Source organism: Zasmidium cellare, assembly GCF_010093935.1.
Source record: "Zasmidium cellare ATCC 36951 unplaced genomic scaffold M409scaffold_21, whole genome shotgun sequence".
In the NCBI taxonomy this organism is placed as follows: domain Eukaryota; kingdom Fungi; phylum Ascomycota; class Dothideomycetes; order Mycosphaerellales; family Mycosphaerellaceae; genus Zasmidium; species Zasmidium cellare.
In genome coordinates, this window is record NW_022986965.1 from 384,178 (window position 1) to 402,338 (window position 18,161).

Below are 18,161 nucleotides of genomic sequence, written 5' to 3' on the forward strand. Positions count from 1 at the left end.
GAGATCCAAGCCGCATTTGACGATATAAGAACCTCATGTATCCCCGTTGAGATCTACTGAGCAACGAAGAGCAGGTTCGACAAAATGGCCGTCCAGGAACCCATCACACCAACTTCCCCAGCCTCGATAGAGCCATCGCACCCCAAGACAGGTTCAGTCCACCTTCTACTAGAAACGAGCAACTCGAGCCACTCATCCGCGATACTCAAACCCACCTACACGAAAAAGAGCCCTACCGCACAACTCCTCGAAACCCGCTCCCTCTCCATCCTCCGCGCCTTCAACGCCCGCGACGTCGCCGCCCCATACAGCCTACACTCCACGCCCGACTTCCACTTCCTCCACGAGGATAACCGCGGGCACTGCACCCGCCTCAACAAACAGCAAGCCATGCACTGGATGCGCCACACGATCCTCAAGAATATCGAACACTTCGCGGAGGTCCTGGGGAGCGCGGTGGAGGTCGATGAAAAGACGGGGCTGGGGGTTGTGTGGATTGGGATGAGGATCCATGATCGTCCTGATGGATTTATGCCGGGGAGGGAGAAAGTGACGGTTTTTTATTGGAGAAATTGCCGCGGGTACGGTGGGGAGAGTAGGTGGATGTGGTGGAAGCAGGTCTGTTTGAGTGCGAGGATGCCGTTTCCGCGATGAAGGGTGATGGGACTTGCGGATGGATTTGGTTGTGTTCGAAGAACAATTTCACGATTGGGTTGGATACTCTACAACATCTTTTTGCGACAAGGCGCAGCAAGAGCACGGGTCTGGCCTCGTGGGAGTGTTGAGAACACGCTGCAGGCAGCTGGTTGCGGCTGAAAGGATCATGAGGACAGCTGTGATCTCACCCTACCCTGGAATTGTCGACTGGACGTACGACGCCGCTATCGTCCCGACATACCAAATGCTTGCGTATTGGATGATGCGCTCCATCTGGCTACTGATCCTCGCCGTCGTGAACTGCACATTGGCAGCGAACGCTAACACATCCAATCAGGCTGAGCCAGAACCTCTTGCGAATGCCAGCTCGACACCACGGAGATCTTCGCAGAACATGTCGATGTCGTTGCTCGAGGATGAAACGTTAGCAAATATAGCTGGAGAGCAGAGGCACGAGCGCTACGAGTACACCGAACTACAAGGTCCAAATCGTGTTCGTCTCTTCCAGCTTGAACCAACAGAAGATGAAGACAGAACGATATCTGGCAGTCTTGTAGAAGCTGATCTTGCTGATGACGTGGACTACGAGCTCTTATCGTACGTAGCGTCGGACGCCAAGGATCTGGTGGATATCACGGTCAACCACATGGCACATTCCATCACGCGAGACCTGCACTGGGCATTGGTCAGGCTGCGGAAAGCGAACGAATCAAGACCGTTATGGATCGACGTCATCTGTCTCAATCAAGCGGACGCTGAAGAATGGAGTCGACAGGCCAGCATGAGAAAACAGATCATCGAGTCAGCCGAAAGCGTTTTGATTTGGCTCGGGGAAGCAGCCGACAATAGTCACTTGGTGTTCGAACATGTCAAGAAGTGGACTACATATCGAGACGATTACCTCGCTGGCCGTAGAACAGATAACGATGCCTTTGGCGAAGCACACATCAACCCTCCCTCTTACAAAGGAGAAACATGGAACGCTTTACAGCATCTTGCAATGCGTCCCTGGTTCTTCCACGCTCAAGTCATCAAGGATCTGGCGTTTAGTCGAAAAGCCTACCTGCTGTGCGGCGACCACATAGAGGATTTCAAGATGATCGTTAAACCAATGAGCTTCCATATTGGCAATGGGTATGATCCTCTCAACGGAGTCCACGGACCGACCAGATTGCACCTATTGGACACAATAGCCGAGCAGCAACGTAGGGTATCTATGAAGACACTTGTGCAATACATCAGCCTCTGCCAGGACGAAGACCCACGGGATAAGGTCTTTGCTATGTTGGACTTCTTTGCAGAGTCACCGATTTCTGCCGACTACGCATTGAGTGTAGAGGAAGTGTACACGAGGTTTACTCGAGCAGTTTTGGCGGATGCAAATCACATACAGCTGCTCCATTGGCTCGGGTCGCATAGAAGCATGGAGAGTCTACCGTCCTGGGTCCCGGACTACAGTATTCATCGGCCAGGGAGCATCTTACCGCGAGTCAACAGATTCACCTACACCGTGAGTGAGACCAGCGAGCTACTCAGACACGTCCTTCCCGACTTGCGGTTTGAAGGCGACAAGCTCATCATCCGCGGCGTACATGTGGACACAATCAAGACTGTAAGCGAAGAGATGGGTGCGGATCCTAACAATGCTCCTGGCGAGCCTGGCTTCCTCGACATCTTCTCTAAGTGGGAGTCCCTCGCCACAAAGCTCGAAGACAAGCGTTTCAGCGAATCAATCTCGAGTGCCTTTCTCAGAACTCTCATCGCCTTCGATAATCAGCATTACGGCGCATCCGACAAATACCTGTCTCCAGCTCACACCCTATGGTACGAAAAGTTCGGCACCGGCCTCCTCAGCGCTTTCGACAAAGATGCCTTCGAAGAAGCAGAAAATATACTGAACTCCTTGGGCGATAAGTATGAAGACTTCCGGAAAGACTCCGACATCGAACACTTCACCCGCCACATGAGCCAAACGATCTATAGCAGAACCTTGTTCATCACGGACTCCGGCTCGATGGGTCTAGCTCCTCCGCAAGCACGGCCTGGTGATTCGATTGTGTACTATCCAGGAGGACTGTATCCTTTTGTGTTGCGGCCGAGGGGTGGTGGGGAGTTTGAGATGGTGGGGGATTGTTATTTGTATGGGTTTGATGAGTTTGCGTTTTCTGTGGAGCAGGTGGAGGGGTTTGGGGAGGTTGTGGTTGTTTGATGAAGGGATGGGATGGGGAAGAGAAGGATCTCAAGGCATAGGTCGACAAACGGCCGAGAGAGCGATCGCAATACAGCAGGACACAACTATGAGGCAAAGCGAGCAACTGAGCGAGTCCTCCGACGGCTTTCTCAGCCGAATACGACAAGTGACAAGCCATGCTTTCCCAAAGCAGGGGGTTGAATAGCACCCAGTACCCAATCACATTGCCACGAGATAATGACTATCCTGCATCGGCTCGGGTCTCTCTGTCCACCGCCGGTTCTTCGGCTGAGACGTGAACATGGGCCGTTAGGTCGATATTCGTACAAGAGAAAGTTGAGAAACGGAGTCCGCGGACAACTTTACCTACCCGATACGAGAGACTTCGACTGCATCAGACGGAACCACCGCACCGTGAGAGTTGGATCGAAAAGAGACTCGACTTTCACTCTGAAATGCTTGATATTTACCTAGTCCCCAGCCTTGGCTTGCTTGTAAAGCTTTAGCATCTGACAAGACATCTTGGAATGGATTTCATGGCCCGGTGGACCCCCAGACCCATCTGACGAAAACACGGGCTGCAAACTCACAAAGCGACCATTCAGCATGAACGAATTTGTCGTCGTCGTAATGCCAAGGCCAATCCATGCATAGTCCATCTTCGGGGTTATGCATACCGAGAGGCATGAGGGTTTCGACATGGTGGTCCCGAGACCTGAACAACGTTGAAAACACCTTGTTGATGCTGTACAGCCTGTCGGCGTTGATGCACGTGGTTTTGATACGTTTCACAACAATTGCTGTACCCGACGGGACCACTCTCAAGCGGTTGCAACAACACGCGTCTCAACGATCATGGGCCTCTCTGAAGACAGATGCGAGAATCGAATTGAGAGGAAGAGTAGGCATATAGGTGGTGTCCAGCGCCAGACATCAGAGCTGTGTACAGATCGTCATCTATCCGTTCAACGCACCACCCCAGAGCCTACGCCATGAAGTTATCCGCGATCCTCCTTCTCGGCCTCACTGGCTTCTCCCTTGCCCATCCAGGCCATGTCGAGTCGGAAAAGGAGCTGATTTACAAAAGAAACTACAACGCCGTCACCCGTCGTGGACTGAGTGCCTGCGCCGAACAGATCGAAAAGCGAGGCATCAACGCCCGCGCCAAAGCCCGTCGAGCTGCTACGTTTGAGAAGTATCGCAGGAGTTTGAAGGTCCGCGATCCAGATGTCATTGCCAACACTTCTCATCTCTCGACTGAGGGGTTCACTCCCAATACTCCCGCCAGCGATGTCTTTGGCGAGTCGAACAACTGTGTGATCAACCCGGATGGCGAGACGGGACCTTTCTGGGTCAAAGGAGAACATCTTCGCACCAATGTTCGTGAGACTCAGTCGGGTATTCCAATCGTCATTGAAGGCCAGTTCCTTGACATTGAGACCTGTGCTCCATTGACGGATGTTTGGTGGGACATGTGGTATGTACCCAATCCCTCAAAAGAACTCGACAAGATCTGAGCACGTCTAACTCACGATTCACAGGAGCTGCAACTCCACCGGAGTCTACAGCGGCGCCATCGGCAGCGGTAATGGCAACGAAAATGACCTCGCCAACATCAACACCACCTTCCTCCGCGGCATCCAAAAGACCGACTCCGATGGCGTCGCGACCTTCGAATCCATCTTCCCAGGCCACTACTCCGGCCGCGCCACCCACCACCACATCGCCCTGCACGCCAACGCCACCGTCCTCCCCAACAACACCCTCACGGGTGGCTCTTTCACCCACGTAGGCCAGCTCTTCTGGGACCAAGACATTATCAGCAAGGTTGAAGCTACGTACCCGTACAACATGAACAATATCAGCATCACGGAGAATGCTGTGGATCATGTGTTTACCGTTGAGACGACGAATACGACGTCGGATCCGGTGTTCAACTATGCTTATCTGGGCGATGAGCTGGCTGATGGGTTGTTTGGTTGGATTACGATTGTGGTTAATACTTCGGCGACGTATGATCCTGGGTATAGCTTTGTGTTGACGGAGGAGGGGGGTATTGCGCAGTCTGGTGGGTCTTCGTAGATCATCGAGGAATGAAAATTATTGGTACGCTTCGGGACGCATTGGGAGAACAACCACCCACCGAGCATGAGATATACTCAATGGAGGCATCGATGTATGATACTCAGAGTCTACGAGATTTGGCCAGGTACTCCGCAACTACAAATCCCTCGTCGCAATTTTCCTCGCTCTATCAATACCGTAAACTTGACTGCTTCTAGGGTAGAAACGGGAAGGCCATCAATATGCAGAATACGTTCAACGCAATAACATTGGTTTGCTATCGACTCCTTCTGTTCCTCTGATGCTACTTCCTATTTGGGAGAGTTTCTAACAAAGTTCGCGCGTTTAAGATAACTAGTTTTAACCTCTAAAGAACTTCTCGACATTCCTAATAGCAGCCATGGCGGTCTCGAGCCGAGTGTCCACAGTAGCTGCTCCAATATGCGGCGTACTGACCACACGCTCTGTCTCCCAAAGTAGTTCATACTGCTCTTTGGTAGGCGGCTCCACCACATGACAATCCAATCCTGCACCGTGCAACATGCCCAAGTTCAAAGCCTCCAAGAGGTCTCCTTCATCGACAATGCCCCCTCTGGTCACGTTGATCAAGATCGCGCTCGACTTCATCATCTTCATATGTCTCATGTTGATCATGCCCTTCGTCGCCGGTGTCAGGGGCACGTGAAGCGTCAAGATGTCCACCTTGTCGAGCATCTCCTCGAGCTCCCGAGTGCGTGTGTGGATGATGTCTCCCCATGCCTTGTCCGAGGCGTAAGGATCGAGCGCGTACACATGGCATCCAAAGGCGCCCTGGAACATCCTGGCGACGGTCGTTCCGATGGCACCCATCCCCACAATCCCGATCGATTTCCCTTTGATGGAGATACCTTCGCAATGCTGTTTTCGAACTTCTTTGCCTGCTGTTTGTCGTACCGAGATCTTCCTGATTTGTCGAGCGACAGCCATGGTCAGAGTCAGAACTAACTCCGCCACTGCTTGCGCATTCACACCAGGAGTGTTGAGGATTGCTACGTTGTGTCTGGCGCAGGCAATCTGATCAATGATGTCGATGCCTGTACCCTGCTTCCCGATTGCTCGCAGTCGTTGGCAATGTTCGATGTCATGTGCAGAGATGATCTTCTCGCGCACCAGTACGGCATCGGCGTGTTCCCTCCAGGAGTGAACCTTGGGATCGTTTGCAAGGATCGTGTTGAAGACGTTCTGACAGTACTCCACCGCAGCTTGCGGGAAGTCCTCGAGAAGGTACATTGACGGTCTCTGGGCATCGATCGCTTCATGCTCCTCAGCCTCGCCGCTTGGCGCTTCTGTGATGTCGATCCTACTGGGTGCCATTGCGAGGCGTCTAGAAGTATGTAGTCTTTGTTATGTCAAGTAGGAAGTATAAGGGTCCAGCAATTGTTCAAATAAATATTTGCCGCATCATGTTGCAGGGCTGGAAAGCTGTTTATCCCACGCGTGTTCTCCTGGACGGCATGCAGCACCGCGGCTTGCGCGACCTTTGTCGCCGCACTGTGCGGAAACACGCACCGCTCCCCCTCACGGGCATACTCGCCGCACAACTCCAGAACACATATAGTAGAGTCCTTATGGTGGAGGTGGGGCACCCATATTCGAACATCTAGTCATAAATATCAGCGCGTGATACAGCCGGTGATCCTACAGCCCTCAACTCGCGGACCTGTCCATCTCCCGTTCAAATCCTCTTGACGGTCACTGGCCGATCGGTCAGGGAGTCGAGCACTATGTCGTTGAAAAAGCCCAACGAGATCACCTCCATGCAATGCGTGGAGCAAACAGAGAAGCTGGAGCTCGATCGGGGACTCGCCATAGATCCCGCGGAAGAGAAGGCAGTCTTGCGAAAGATCGATCGAGTCATTTTGCCAGTCATGGCGCTCGTGTACTTCTTCCAGTATCTCGATAAGCAAAGCATCAACTACGCGGCGGTATTTGGGCTTCAGGAGGACCTCGGCCTGTCGGGACAGGAGTTCTCCTGGGCAGTCTCGCTGTTCTATTTCGGTCAACTCTGCTCCGAATATCCCGCCGCGTATCTCATGAGCCGCCTTCCGATTGTGAGCTTTGTCGGGGTTACAATGTGAGTGATCATTTGAATGGAAACATATGGCCCGTGGTGTTGACAAGCAGTCACAGCATCATATGGGGCTCTGCCGAAATGTGCCTCGCCGCAGCGAAAGACTTCAACAGCCTTGCCGCAGCTCGATTCTTTCTTGGTTTTGCTGAGGGGGCCGTGGCGCCTTCGTTCATGATCATAACAAGCAACTGGTACAAGCGCAGCGAGCACCCTCTCCGTGTTGCGTAAGTATTCGTCTCGTCCAAGCCCAGGTCTCGTTGCAGGAGTGCTGACCCGGTCTTCAGGACATGGGTGTCGATGTTCGGAGTTTCTCAGATTGTGGGTGCTCTAGTCATGTACGGGGTCGGGCAGGCTCGACTGTCTATCGAGCCCTGGCGGGTATGTTCCTCATCTGCGGAGGACTGACAATCGCGGCGGGAGCGTTGTTCATTGGCATCATGCCGCGGGACTGCGCGACTGCATGGTTCTTGCGTGAGCCGGAACGCAAGTTGGCAACAGAGCGGCTTGCTTTGGACCGCGCCACGCGAGACCACACAACATTCGACAAGAGGCAATTGAAAGAAGCGCTGACGGACCCGAGGACGATACACTATGCGTCTATGGCGCTCTTTATCACGATTCCAACTCCGATCACCAAGGTAAGCTGACGCAACTCAGTCCACAAGGCTGTTGCAGTGGATAATGAGCGCTGATCCGAACGCAGTTCTCCTCCCTCGTCATCAACGGTTTTGGCTTCTCTCAGCTACAGACGATGCTAGTCGGCCTGCCCGGCGGCTGCGTGGCGTTTTGTCTGACCTGGATTGGCGCTTTGGGCCCGCTATACATAAGGAACAGCAGATGCTTCTTTGGAGTGCTTTTAGCGGCAGTGCCAATGCTGGGGAGCATACTGCTCCTCGCCTTGCCTGCACGCATGGCTTGGGGGATCGTGGGGAGCACGTGGCTGGCAGGGAGCAGTGCGCCGCCTCTTGGTCAGGCTGTCGGCCTCATGGCCTCCAACGTCAAAGGCAACACCAAGAAGTCGGTCGTTGCCGCTGTCTTCTTCGTGTTCTACTGCGTCGGCTGCATTGTGGGGCCGCAGCTGTGGCAAAAGCAGGACGCACCACGATACACGAAAGGCTGCATCACTAGCGTGACCAGCTGGGGTCTGCTCATTGTGTCGTTTCTGCTGTATGTCGTCCTGGGCAGGCGTGCCAACCGGACCCGCGACAAGTTGACTGGAGACACGGACGTGTCCAGCGGCGCGATCTCGACCGACTCAGATTCTACCGAGTTGCAGGATCACGCCTTCAGATATACCTTATAGTGTTGTTAGTTGGTTTGATGCATGCTATTCGAAGGAAGGTGCAAGAATGTTGAAGGGAGGTTGCAGGAATTTGCAGGATTTGCCCCATCCCCCTGCCAAGCCGATGCTCCGTGCGGGGTAAGCGGTTGGAGTCGTGCGGGGTAATGTACAATCAAAAGAATCCATCACTATCTCTTTCCTCGTCTCCCTCCTCGTTTTACTTTCACTGTTGTTATCATCGCCATCTGGACAGAATATCACCTCGCTCTGCCGTGACACCGTGGCCTTCTGCCATGCCAGCGACCCGGAAACGGAGCGCCCACGCGGCGGGCATTGACACCGATGCAGCGGCGAAACCTTCCGGCGCGTGCTACGCCTGCCGGCGGCGGAAGATCAGGTGCTCAGGCTCGAGGCCGTTTACATACTAAGAAAGACATAGACTGTGAGTTCTATGCAGGTGGCACCAGGCGACTGTACCCCATCTCGTACGCAACATCCCATACTGCTCGGTTGGAACAGAACGCTGCGCTGATCAGGCTGTGCTCACGCCCAGATATGTAGAGCATCTCGAGAGCCTCGCAGGTCGTGCCGGATACTCTTTTCCCAACGAACAGCAACGCCCTATCTCGTCGTCGCCGCATGGGACAAGTGTTGCCCAATCCCCTGAGCCAGCAGAGCCAGACCCGGAGTTCCCTAACTCGCATTCAGATCTAGAGTCAGAAGTGGAGCCATTCGTGCCTCAATTGTCGTCAAGTCTGTATTTTGGTGCAAACATCTTGCGGCTGCAGCACGATGCTGCTCATAAACCCTCAACAGTAGCCGTGGAAGGCCACGACAACGTCTATGGTATCACGCCACAGAGCGTGGACCAGCCGGCATCCACCCACGTTTGGCCAAGCGAATGTCAGGCAAATGCCTTATTGAATACCGTGCTGAACTCCATAGGGTCAATCCAGCACCTATTCGATCCGCGTGGAGTGAGCTTGCGCATACGACAGCTCTACCAGCGGCAACTATTGCCACAAGACCTTGCCCAGCGTTACAAAGTCCACTCACTGCTCGTTTTCGCCATAGGCGAACTACTAGGTGGCGATGTGGACGTGAGCTCCACTAAACCTCCTGGCACATCACATTTCTTAGCGGCCATGAGCGAGTGGCCTGATTTGTGCACGTTGCGTTCCATCGGCGTGCTGGGAGTGGAAATCGTGGGCCTGGCAACTTTCTTCCTACAATGTGTCGACCGCAAAGAAGACGCATACGTCTATGCTGGATTAGCTGTGCGCCTTGCCATTGTGCAGAACCTGTTCCAGAAAACTTCTTGCGAGCTGGACAATGGTCTTGAGGTAGCACATCGGACACGGCTTGCCTGGACGATTTACATGCAAGAGAAGCGGCTTGCTGCGGCCACGGGCAATCCATCCAGCATCAACGATGCGGCAATCATAATAGAGCTACCAAAAGACGCAACTGGCCTTTGCTCGCCCAGTGCACTGAACCTCAATATCGAATTGGCGCGTACTAGTGGGAGAATCATCAGTACTATCTACGCTCCGGATGGCCCTAGCGGCAGAGACTTCTGTCTCCAAATCGAGAAGATCTTGCAGGAAATATCGGGTATCATGAAGGGGGTACCCCCAGAACTCGATGTTGACTTCGACCAACCGATCTACGTCTCTCGAACATCCGCAACTCTACAGCTGATGTTGTTCCAAGCAATCGTGTTGGCGACGAGACCGATACTACTTCTTTGGGCGCGAGGAATGATGAGCCAAACGTCCTACGCCGGTTCGTGGCCTCGCAACTCGGCTCGCTGCTCAGTGTGAGGGCGCCGCGGTCAAGGGCCTGTCCATCCTACTGGTCTTGCATAGACAACAACTACTAGCAAAGTTTGGCTTCTTTGACTTGGACGCCACGTTCTCGGCGGCGTTTGTGCTATTGCTGGCCGAGTTTGTTCGGCCTGAGACGAGCGATCTGGACAAGAGCAGACGCTTGAGTATTGCAGAGGCGCTTGGCATTCTGCAATACATGGAGAGCCAAGGCAATAAGACTGCTGGAAAACGTAGACAAGACATTGAAGTCGCCTGCAGCCAGCTGGGAATCTCACTGAACAGCAGTCGAAGTATCGACAGCGACTTGACTCTAGAGCCGCCTTCCCTGCGCCGAACGGAAGACGAATTACCTCTCTCTCAAACGATCGAAGTTGCTTCTGTTAATAATCTCTCGCCACACGAGAACGAGTCGCAACACTACTCGGCCTTCACGTTTGAAGATGACTTCAATTTGACAGGGGCACTTGGCGGCGATTGGGACGAGCTCGAGAGAATCATTGAAACGTCTCAGCAGTCCAATGAAGATGTGTAACCAATACTACTTTGCCGGATGTTCGATAGCTGGCTTCAGGCTCATGAGTAAATCGTTGTTGGCTTTAGTTGCCTGCACGAGCAGGCCAACGTCTTGGCCTCCCACAATCCATCTCCCACCAAATTCGTTGATGACCTGTCGCAAAATGTCAGGGCGATGATACAGACCTGCAATGCCCATGGGTTTGCCATGTCTATGTGCCGCCGCTCCCACATCCCTCAGTGCTTCAATGAACTTCGGAGAGTCCCAATCACCAAGCGTGCCGATCTCCTGAGCCAGATCATTTGAGCCTACAAGCAAGACATCGCATCCAGGAATTGCAGCAATGTCGTCCACGGCCTCGAGAGCATCCGCAGTCTCGATCATGATGAAGACGGTGGATCCAAAAGCGTTCATTTCGGGTGTGAACTCGTGAGGAGGCACGGGATTGAACCTGCAGTGTGGGAAGCCCATGCTTAACGAACGCTTGCCCAAAGGCGCGTACTTGGCCACTTCAACGACCCGTTTGGCATCCGCTATCATCGTGTCAGTCATGTCAATCCTCGAAACAAGCCACATCTTGCTTACCAACGGAATGGATATGCGGCACGATGACACCCATGGCGCCATTGTCCAACACTCGCTGTATCATGCCCACTCCGCACTCATGAGGCACTCTGACAAACGGTGTAATACCAGTCGCTATTGATGTGATGCATAGCTGAGCCGCATCTTTCACGGTCAGGCTAGTGTGCTCGAGGTCGATGAAGAGGGAATGGTAACCGGCGGACTTGGCAATCTGGATCATCTCGCCAGCGGCCACGAACTTGATACCGAAAGCTGTGCAGATCTCATTTTTCGAGGCTCGTGAAAGGAGATTGTTTTGAGCGATTTGGCTTGTGAGGTTTTGGGTCGCGACTAAGGTGCCATTGGTGGAAGGTGGAGACATTGTAAGTTGTCTTCGTGATATGAACAGCTAGAATTGCTGGCTCGGTCGACAGAGTGAACATGATTGATTTCCAGACTTCCATCGAGCTTTATCAAACGTAGTAATGCTTTCTTGAGCCATACGTGGATAGCGGCATCTATCGCCGCAGCTAGTCTTGAGCGGAGGCCAAGACCGCCATTCACCAGCTCCGGCAGAGTCAAGGAGGTGCTTCACATCGGCAAGCAAAGGACAATGTTCTACCGATCCAAGAAACAATTGCCCTCCGGTCTGATTGAACTTGCATTGAGCTTAGATTTCCACCAATGCGATTCGTCCCCTGTCTGGGTGGCCAGGGCTGGAGCTAGCTTGATCATGGTTGCTATTTTGACGGCATTGGCAGCGCCTGGCTGAGTCGACATCGCTTCAATGGATGGCAAAGGTCCTGGTCTCTGCATCTAGCCGACCTTCGTCACGGAGTTTCTGTATGTGCTGACCCTATTATGCAGTCAGCCAGATGATTGTGATTTCTAGTTGCCACAAGGCTACCAACTGCAGTTTGGGTGTACTCACTTTCATTGTTCCAGACACATCCGCGAAGCCATTCAATCGATACCCTCCACTTCTGGCGTTCAGTACGCACAGGATTCCAGCCGAGAAAAGGATGCATACCTCATCCTGGGCTTGGACATACCCTCTGCAAAACGCTAGTCTGCCATCTTGAAGTTGTGCTATTGTCAACAGGTCCAGTCAGCAGATCATACTCTCCAACCACCATACGAAATGCAGACTATTGCCGTCGTGGGCGCCGGCATCTGCCAGCAGACGCTTCGCCTCCTCGCTGCCGCTGAGCTCAGGGCAATGTGCCACAACGTCGAACACGAATGATGCGAAGTCTCTCACGACAAGTTCATATTCAAACATCTGCATCTTCCAGCTCCGAGGACCTTTTATGATCGCTGCTAGCGTCTCCAACTCCTCCTTAGCTTGTTTTCGCACTTCTGCCGTCAGTGGTTCCAAGAACCAGGCTTTGGCGAGACCTCGATACAGTGCTGCTATGGTGTCCTCAGCATAAGGCATTCCATCTTTGATCGGCGAGAGACAGAACACGCTGGCAATCTCGCCAATACGCACACCTTTTACGATCAGCAATTTTCCGTCAGCAGAGCGACGGGCAGTCATCGGCACATCACTGCATGCCATATAGCGAGTTCCTGTGTACCGCTTCGCCACAAGCAGACTCCAGTCATCCAAATCCAATTGATTGAACTGCGGCACCCACGACGGCCAAGAGGACGCACGCGATCGCCTGACGGGCACGAAAGACAGATGTCGGAGGCTTTGCGAGCTTATTATCCCCAGGTACATCGCCTGAGCGTACACGTCAGCCAGGCTCTTCTCATAATCCGGCACGATTCGCTCCTCGGGATGCAAGTCAGCGGCAAGCCGGTAGCCGCGCAGACCCAGGAGAGAATAGATCCTGTCGAAGGCATTGCTGGTGCGAAATCCAAAGTTCAGGACCAGAAGTTCATCGAAGGTGTCATGGTTCAGAGTACGGTCAGACATATCGAACAGCAAGTCGACGAACATCAAGCCAATCTGTCCGTAGTCGCTAGTATAGGTAGAAAAGCTCCGAAGATAAAGATGGAAGCTTTGTCTATACGCCCAGCCAACGGCCTCGGACAGGACGCCCCAGGGTAGGAAATGGCGACCGCGAAAGCACTTCACACTTTTGGCGTAGACCACTTCTTGGAGGATCCACAAGCGGGTGAACCATCTGGATCTCAGAAGCGTATCGAACGCGGTCCAATCGGCACCTTCTGGGGGCGGACAATCATCGAAATATTCAGAGAAATTATTACTGGCTTCTCTTTGCTTCACACATTCGCTGTAATCTTTCGCCAAAAGCGTGGCTGTTTCAAAGCCCGCTGCCGTCGCGCCGTCATCTGCCCCAAGCCAAACCAAGACGGCCTCGGCGAGTGGGTAGATATATCTCATCATAGCAACCTGCTTCGCCTTCTCCGGCAAATGATGTTGCTGAATACAGATGGCATCGATCCAGAAGGGATAGTCTGCTTTCAAGCATGCAGCGTTGTGATGGCCCATCAAAACACCCCGTAGCGCCTCGTCGGCAGTCCTGGGTACCTTGACCGGGATCCCGTCGAGAGCTATAACGGCCCATTGATCGGGCTCTCCCCAGGCGTATGAGATGGCATAGTAAGGACGTACAGGCTCGGCGAGGAGGGACGTAGTCTCCACCGCGAAGCTCAGAATCGGCCAGCCTTGTGGTGAAAACGTATCTCCTAGATATCGAAGGAGCCGTATCTGTTGGACCTCGTCGTCCAGAGGCTGATGTTGGTATGTCTCTTCTCCGATATCGATGGGCCGAACGGCGGGAAAGGCGCCGCCGCCGTGCCTCCCGTGCCTCGGTGGCGATTCCATGGCCTGGGACTTACACCGTCATGTTCGCATATCGGCTGTACAGGTTCGTAGGCGAGGCGGATTGACGGTCTTCTCAAAATCCCCTCGATTTGGGGCCTCTGAGGCTGGAGTTCAGCTCAGCCAAGGCAACATGTCTTGTGTTACACCTTGGCAGGGGCTAGAAGCAGCCACGATTCTGAAACGTCCATAACTGGGGAGCACAAGCCGGGCAAGGCTGAGCGTACAGCGGGGACTTCTCCAGAAAAATCTTTGTCAACCTAAAAAGATCGAAACCCAAAGCCGAGTTTTGCTTCCCCTATCGCTGTGCTCTACTCTATAACATGATACATCGAACTGAAGACTGAAGAACAAGCAACCCTTAAAACGACTGTCTGTGCTGTACTGTAAACCACCACCTTCTCACCCCCAACCCCAGCTACTCCTCATCCCCATTCTACTCCTCATCCTCCTCAGTCTCCACGCCCTCGCTCTCATCACCGGCAACAATCTTGCCCTGATAACCACGCTGCTCACCAAAACCACCAGTAGGAGCCGCAACGCCAGATGGGAGGGACAGACTTGGGAGATCGCCGGAACCACTGCCCAGGCCTGGGAATCCTGTTGGAGCGGCACTTCCTCCGCCCAGACCGCCGGCTGGGAAGGAGATGCTGGGCAGACCGGTTGGTGCAGCTATGCCTGAGCCGCCGCCGAGACCGCCTGTTGGGAGTGACAGGCTTGGGAAGGAGAAGGACTCTAGCTGTGCTTCGCGCTTGTATGGGTAGGGAGCTGAACCGGTGCCGATTGGAGAAGGTGGAGCGGTGCCAGTGCCGATGGGGAAGGGTGGTGCGGTGCCTGTGCCGACGGGATCGATGGTGAAGATGCCCGTGCCTGAGGGTGCTGGAAATCCAGAGCCTGTTGGTAATGGTGGGAAGCCGTTGCCTGATGGATGTGGCAGTGGAGCTCCAGTTGGGATTGGGTAGAGAGGAACAGTTGGGTGGGCGATGCCGCTGCCTGGTGGAGGTGGTGGGAGAGCGCCTGTTGGGAGTGGTGGGTAGCCTGATGGCTTTGGGTAGAAGGGAGCGGCGGCCGCGAGGGCGGCAAGGCCGGAGAGAGCTGTGAAGTGCTTCATTGTCGTTTGCGGTTCGTGGTGGTTGTCGTTGACGAGACGGTGGCGTTGATCTTGTGTCGAAAGGAAGAGAGTGAATGTAACAGGATGACCAGATCCTCAGAGGTTGAAGAGAACGACAGAAGTGCACAGCACAAGAGAATCAAAAAGAACGAAACGTCGTCAACGACGATAAAAGCACCTTTCGGAATGAAGAAGACGAAAGACAAACTTAGCAAGAGAACCTCCTCCACCTCGACGAGAATCCACGAGAACATATACTCGTCCTCCTCGCCTCACCTACCAGAGCCGTGCAAGCCACACGATATGCCGTGTAACGGGGGCGGCCAAAGCACTCGTCGTTTCATCGGCCCTGTCGGGAACCACAGCCGTCCAACAGCTGAAACGCACGCCGCCATGGGACGTTCACCAATTGCCAGCGCATTTGCTGAGCCATTGGATGAACGGAAGGCTTGTGCTGTGGGCTTTGGCGGTGCAGTTTCTCCAATTGGAAGACCCGGTCGCAGGTTGATCTTTGTGGGGGAGGGATGGGGCTGGGAGTGTTGTATGCGGCCAGCACGCAAGATGGAAAATTTCTTGTGAATGGGGATCGAGATGAAGTGTAGGTCTTTTGTCTGATGCATATCATTTCCCGTTCCCTGGGTAGAGATTGTTTATCTGATGGATTTTCTGGACATGGTCGTGTAGCAGAGTGTGTAGATTCTGGTCTTGGTGTCTAGTCGAGGTGCTCGGAGGCGGAATTCAGCGATTCGATTACGTTCTTTGATGGCTCAAAGCACGAGAATCGACTTTTGGCGATGCCTCTGATGAATTGTATGTTATTGTTCACTGTGGAAGAAGAGGTGCGTCGCCCCTGACCAAAAACCATCCGCCCCACATTTCTGCCCCCACCGAAAAGTCCGCCAAGTCCACGACGACGACCTCACCTGCTCGGACCCGTCGGCCGCGAACATCACATCACTTCACATACGCTTCGAAAAAGACTATGATCAGTCCTAACACTCTAGCTCCGAACAGCTTCGAACGGCAATAGGAGGTCATCCCGTCCCCAGCCTTACGCCTTTCCTTTCTCATCCATCTTGGACCGTCTTCTTCGCCCAGTGGGCTATCCTCAACATTATAGTGCAAGATTTGACATATCGTTCATGAAAGCAAGTCATCAACCCACATAAATATCAGAACATATGATAAAGGCTGCCTTCTAGGCGAGAACATTGCAAGTAGCCATCTCCTCCGATTTTCCATTATCTCTCTCAGCAAAATATTGACTGTATCTTCCACATCACTCACATCACACCACCATGCCCTCAACCCTTCCTACCCGCCAACTAGGCAAAAACGGCCCCTCCGTCCCAGCCATAGGCCTAGGACTCATGGGCCTCTCGATGCACTACGGCCCAGCCCCCAAGGACGAAGAACGCTTCAAATTCCTCGACCGCGCGATCGAGCTAGGAGCCACATTCTGGGATACCGCAGAGTACGTCCATCCCCCAAGCCCATCCACAATCTATCGATTACCAATTTACTGACAGTGAACAGCATGTACGGCGACTCCGAAACCGTCCTCGGAAACTACTTCGCGCGCACAGGCACGCGAGACAAGATCTTCCTCGCGACAAAATTCGGCTTCGAGAAGGGGTCGATCAACAACATCAACAGCTCAGCGGAGTACCTGAAGCAAGCGTGCGACGAGTCGTTGAAGTCGCTACAGACAGACTACATCGACCTCTACTACATGCACCGCGTGAACCCGCGAACCCCAATCGAAGAAACGATGCGCGGACTCGTGTAGCTGAAAAACGAGGGCAAGATACAACACATCGGCCTCTCGGAAATCTCCTCCTCGACCCTCCGGCGCGCACACGCGATCCACCCCATCACGGCCGTACAGATCGAGTACGGCCCCTCGGAGCTCTCCATCGAGACACCCGCTGGGACAGACCTCCTCGCAACCTGTCGAGACCTCGGCGTCGCCGTCGTGGCCTACTCCCCCCTCGGCAGGGGCCTCCTCGGCGGCGCCCAAGACTTCTCTGCGGAAGGGGACTGGAGGGGCATGTTCCCGCGGTTCACCGGGGAAGTCTTTTCCGCGAATCAGAGGGTTGTTCAGCAGTTGGGGGCGCTGGTGCGGGGGAAGGGGTGTACGACGGCGCAGCTTTGTCTGGCGTGGGTTTTGGCGCAGGAGGGGGTGGTGCCGATTCCGGGGACGAAGAAGGTGAAGTACCTCGAGGAGAATGTTGCGGCGGCGGCGGTGGGGGTTAGTGCAGAGGAGGAGAGGGAGGTGAGGAGGATTGTGGAGGGGGTGCAGGGGTTGAGGGTTCCGGAGGGGTTTTTGTATCAGTGTTTTGTTGATACTGATGAGGAAAAGTAAGTAAGGAGATTTGTGGGACAGAAAGCTTGGAGGTTTTATCCTGTAACCAATCTGTAAACCTCGAACTCAACCGCCACGTCCATCTCCCCTTCGCTGTCCCTCTCCACGACATAATGCCCATGCCCCACCCACGCCGTACTCTCCATCCACCGATCCTCCTCCCTACTAACCGCAAACACCGGCTGCATAAACTCATAATGCTCCCTACTCTCCGTCGTCCTGGCCTCGGGGTTGCCTTTCAGGATGTTATCGATATGCTCGTCGCTGCGCGCCACGCCGGTGAAGCGGATATAGAAGGTTGCATTGAGTTTCTGGTCGACGAAATGGATCCGGGCGTCGAGGTGGGTCGTTGGGGCTGGCACGGCGTTCATGTCCAGGTGGAGGCTGTTGGAGGAGCCGCTGGTTAGGGTGGCGTTGATGGGATGGGAAGGCGAGGCTGGAAGGCTGGCGAGAGAGCCTGAGGAGTAAGGCGTGATGATGTGCATGCTTGAGCCGCTTTTGGCGCCTAGGTTGAGGGTGTCTTGTTTGTTGCGGTACAAGCGGATGGTGAAGATTTGTTTGAGCGTTGGTGCCATGTTTGTCGCTGTGGCTTAGGCTTGTCTTCTTTGCAGGAGTCCAGGATGTAGCAATTTCAAGCATATTCTGTCATAGCTTCGACCATATACATATACATGATC

At 53.8% G+C, this 18,161-nt stretch overlaps 11 protein-coding genes across 11 annotated transcripts; 6 read left to right on the forward strand and 5 right to left on the reverse strand.

Moving 5' to 3' along the window:
- Positions 1-84: 84 nt before the first annotated feature.
- Positions 85-654, forward strand: M409DRAFT_24020 (uncharacterized protein; the record flags this gene model as incomplete). The annotated part of the gene is made up of 1 exon (XM_033807050.1): positions 85-654. One exon carries the CDS (start codon positions 85-87, stop codon positions 652-654), a length of 570 nt encoding a protein of 189 aa, XP_033666621.1.
- Positions 655-823: 169 nt separating this feature from the next.
- M409DRAFT_24021 (uncharacterized protein) lies at positions 824-2,866 on the forward strand (the record flags this gene model as incomplete). The annotated part of the gene is made up of 1 exon (XM_033807051.1): positions 824-2,866. The coding sequence occupies one exon, from the start codon at positions 824-826 to the stop codon at positions 2,864-2,866; it is 2,043 nt and encodes a 680-aa protein (XP_033666622.1).
- Positions 2,867-3,840: 974 nt separating this feature from the next.
- Positions 3,841-4,930, forward strand: M409DRAFT_36863 (uncharacterized protein; the record flags this gene model as incomplete). The annotated part of the gene is made up of 2 exons (XM_033810627.1): positions 3,841-4,325; positions 4,390-4,930. The coding sequence occupies 2 exons, from the start codon at positions 3,841-3,843 to the stop codon at positions 4,928-4,930; spliced, it is 1,026 nt and encodes a 341-aa protein (XP_033666623.1).
- A 342-nt stretch (positions 4,931-5,272) lies between these two features.
- On the reverse strand, positions 5,273-6,265 carry M409DRAFT_55615 (uncharacterized protein; the record flags this gene model as incomplete). Its single annotated transcript, XM_033813047.1, has 1 exon — positions 5,273-6,265. The coding sequence occupies one exon, from the start codon at positions 6,263-6,265 to the stop codon at positions 5,273-5,275; it is 993 nt and encodes a 330-aa protein (XP_033666624.1).
- A 443-nt stretch (positions 6,266-6,708) lies between these two features.
- On the forward strand, positions 6,709-8,325 carry M409DRAFT_67092 (uncharacterized protein; the record flags this gene model as incomplete). Its single annotated transcript, XM_033817253.1, has 5 exons — positions 6,709-7,025; positions 7,082-7,246; positions 7,307-7,404; positions 7,443-7,660; positions 7,726-8,325. The coding sequence occupies 5 exons, from the start codon at positions 6,709-6,711 to the stop codon at positions 8,323-8,325; spliced, it is 1,398 nt and encodes a 465-aa protein (XP_033666625.1).
- Positions 8,326-9,449: 1,124 nt separating this feature from the next.
- M409DRAFT_24025 (uncharacterized protein) lies at positions 9,450-10,665 on the forward strand (the record flags this gene model as incomplete). Its single annotated transcript, XM_033807052.1, has 2 exons — positions 9,450-10,123; positions 10,173-10,665. 2 exons carry the CDS (start codon positions 9,450-9,452, stop codon positions 10,663-10,665), a joined length of 1,167 nt encoding a protein of 388 aa, XP_033666626.1.
- A 6-nt stretch (positions 10,666-10,671) lies between these two features.
- On the reverse strand, positions 10,672-11,593 carry M409DRAFT_67093 (uncharacterized protein; the record flags this gene model as incomplete). The annotated part of the gene is made up of 2 exons (XM_033817254.1): positions 10,672-11,180; positions 11,233-11,593. The coding sequence occupies 2 exons, from the start codon at positions 11,591-11,593 to the stop codon at positions 10,672-10,674; spliced, it is 870 nt and encodes a 289-aa protein (XP_033666627.1).
- A 726-nt stretch (positions 11,594-12,319) lies between these two features.
- Positions 12,320-14,011, reverse strand: M409DRAFT_24027 (uncharacterized protein; the record flags this gene model as incomplete). Its single annotated transcript, XM_033807053.1, has 1 exon — positions 12,320-14,011. One exon carries the CDS (start codon positions 14,009-14,011, stop codon positions 12,320-12,322), a length of 1,692 nt encoding a protein of 563 aa, XP_033666628.1.
- Positions 14,012-14,444: 433 nt separating this feature from the next.
- M409DRAFT_24028 (uncharacterized protein) lies at positions 14,445-15,119 on the reverse strand (the record flags this gene model as incomplete). Its single annotated transcript, XM_033807054.1, has 1 exon — positions 14,445-15,119. The coding sequence occupies one exon, from the start codon at positions 15,117-15,119 to the stop codon at positions 14,445-14,447; it is 675 nt and encodes a 224-aa protein (XP_033666629.1).
- Positions 15,120-16,417: 1,298 nt separating this feature from the next.
- On the forward strand, positions 16,418-17,484 carry M409DRAFT_67094 (uncharacterized protein; the record flags this gene model as incomplete). The annotated part of the gene is made up of 3 exons (XM_033817255.1): positions 16,418-16,593; positions 16,656-16,902; positions 17,008-17,484. 3 exons carry the CDS (start codon positions 16,418-16,420, stop codon positions 17,482-17,484), a joined length of 900 nt encoding a protein of 299 aa, XP_033666630.1.
- A 35-nt stretch (positions 17,485-17,519) lies between these two features.
- M409DRAFT_24030 (uncharacterized protein) lies at positions 17,520-18,059 on the reverse strand (the record flags this gene model as incomplete). Its single annotated transcript, XM_033807055.1, has 1 exon — positions 17,520-18,059. The coding sequence occupies one exon, from the start codon at positions 18,057-18,059 to the stop codon at positions 17,520-17,522; it is 540 nt and encodes a 179-aa protein (XP_033666631.1).
- Positions 18,060-18,161: the final 102 nt, after the last annotated feature.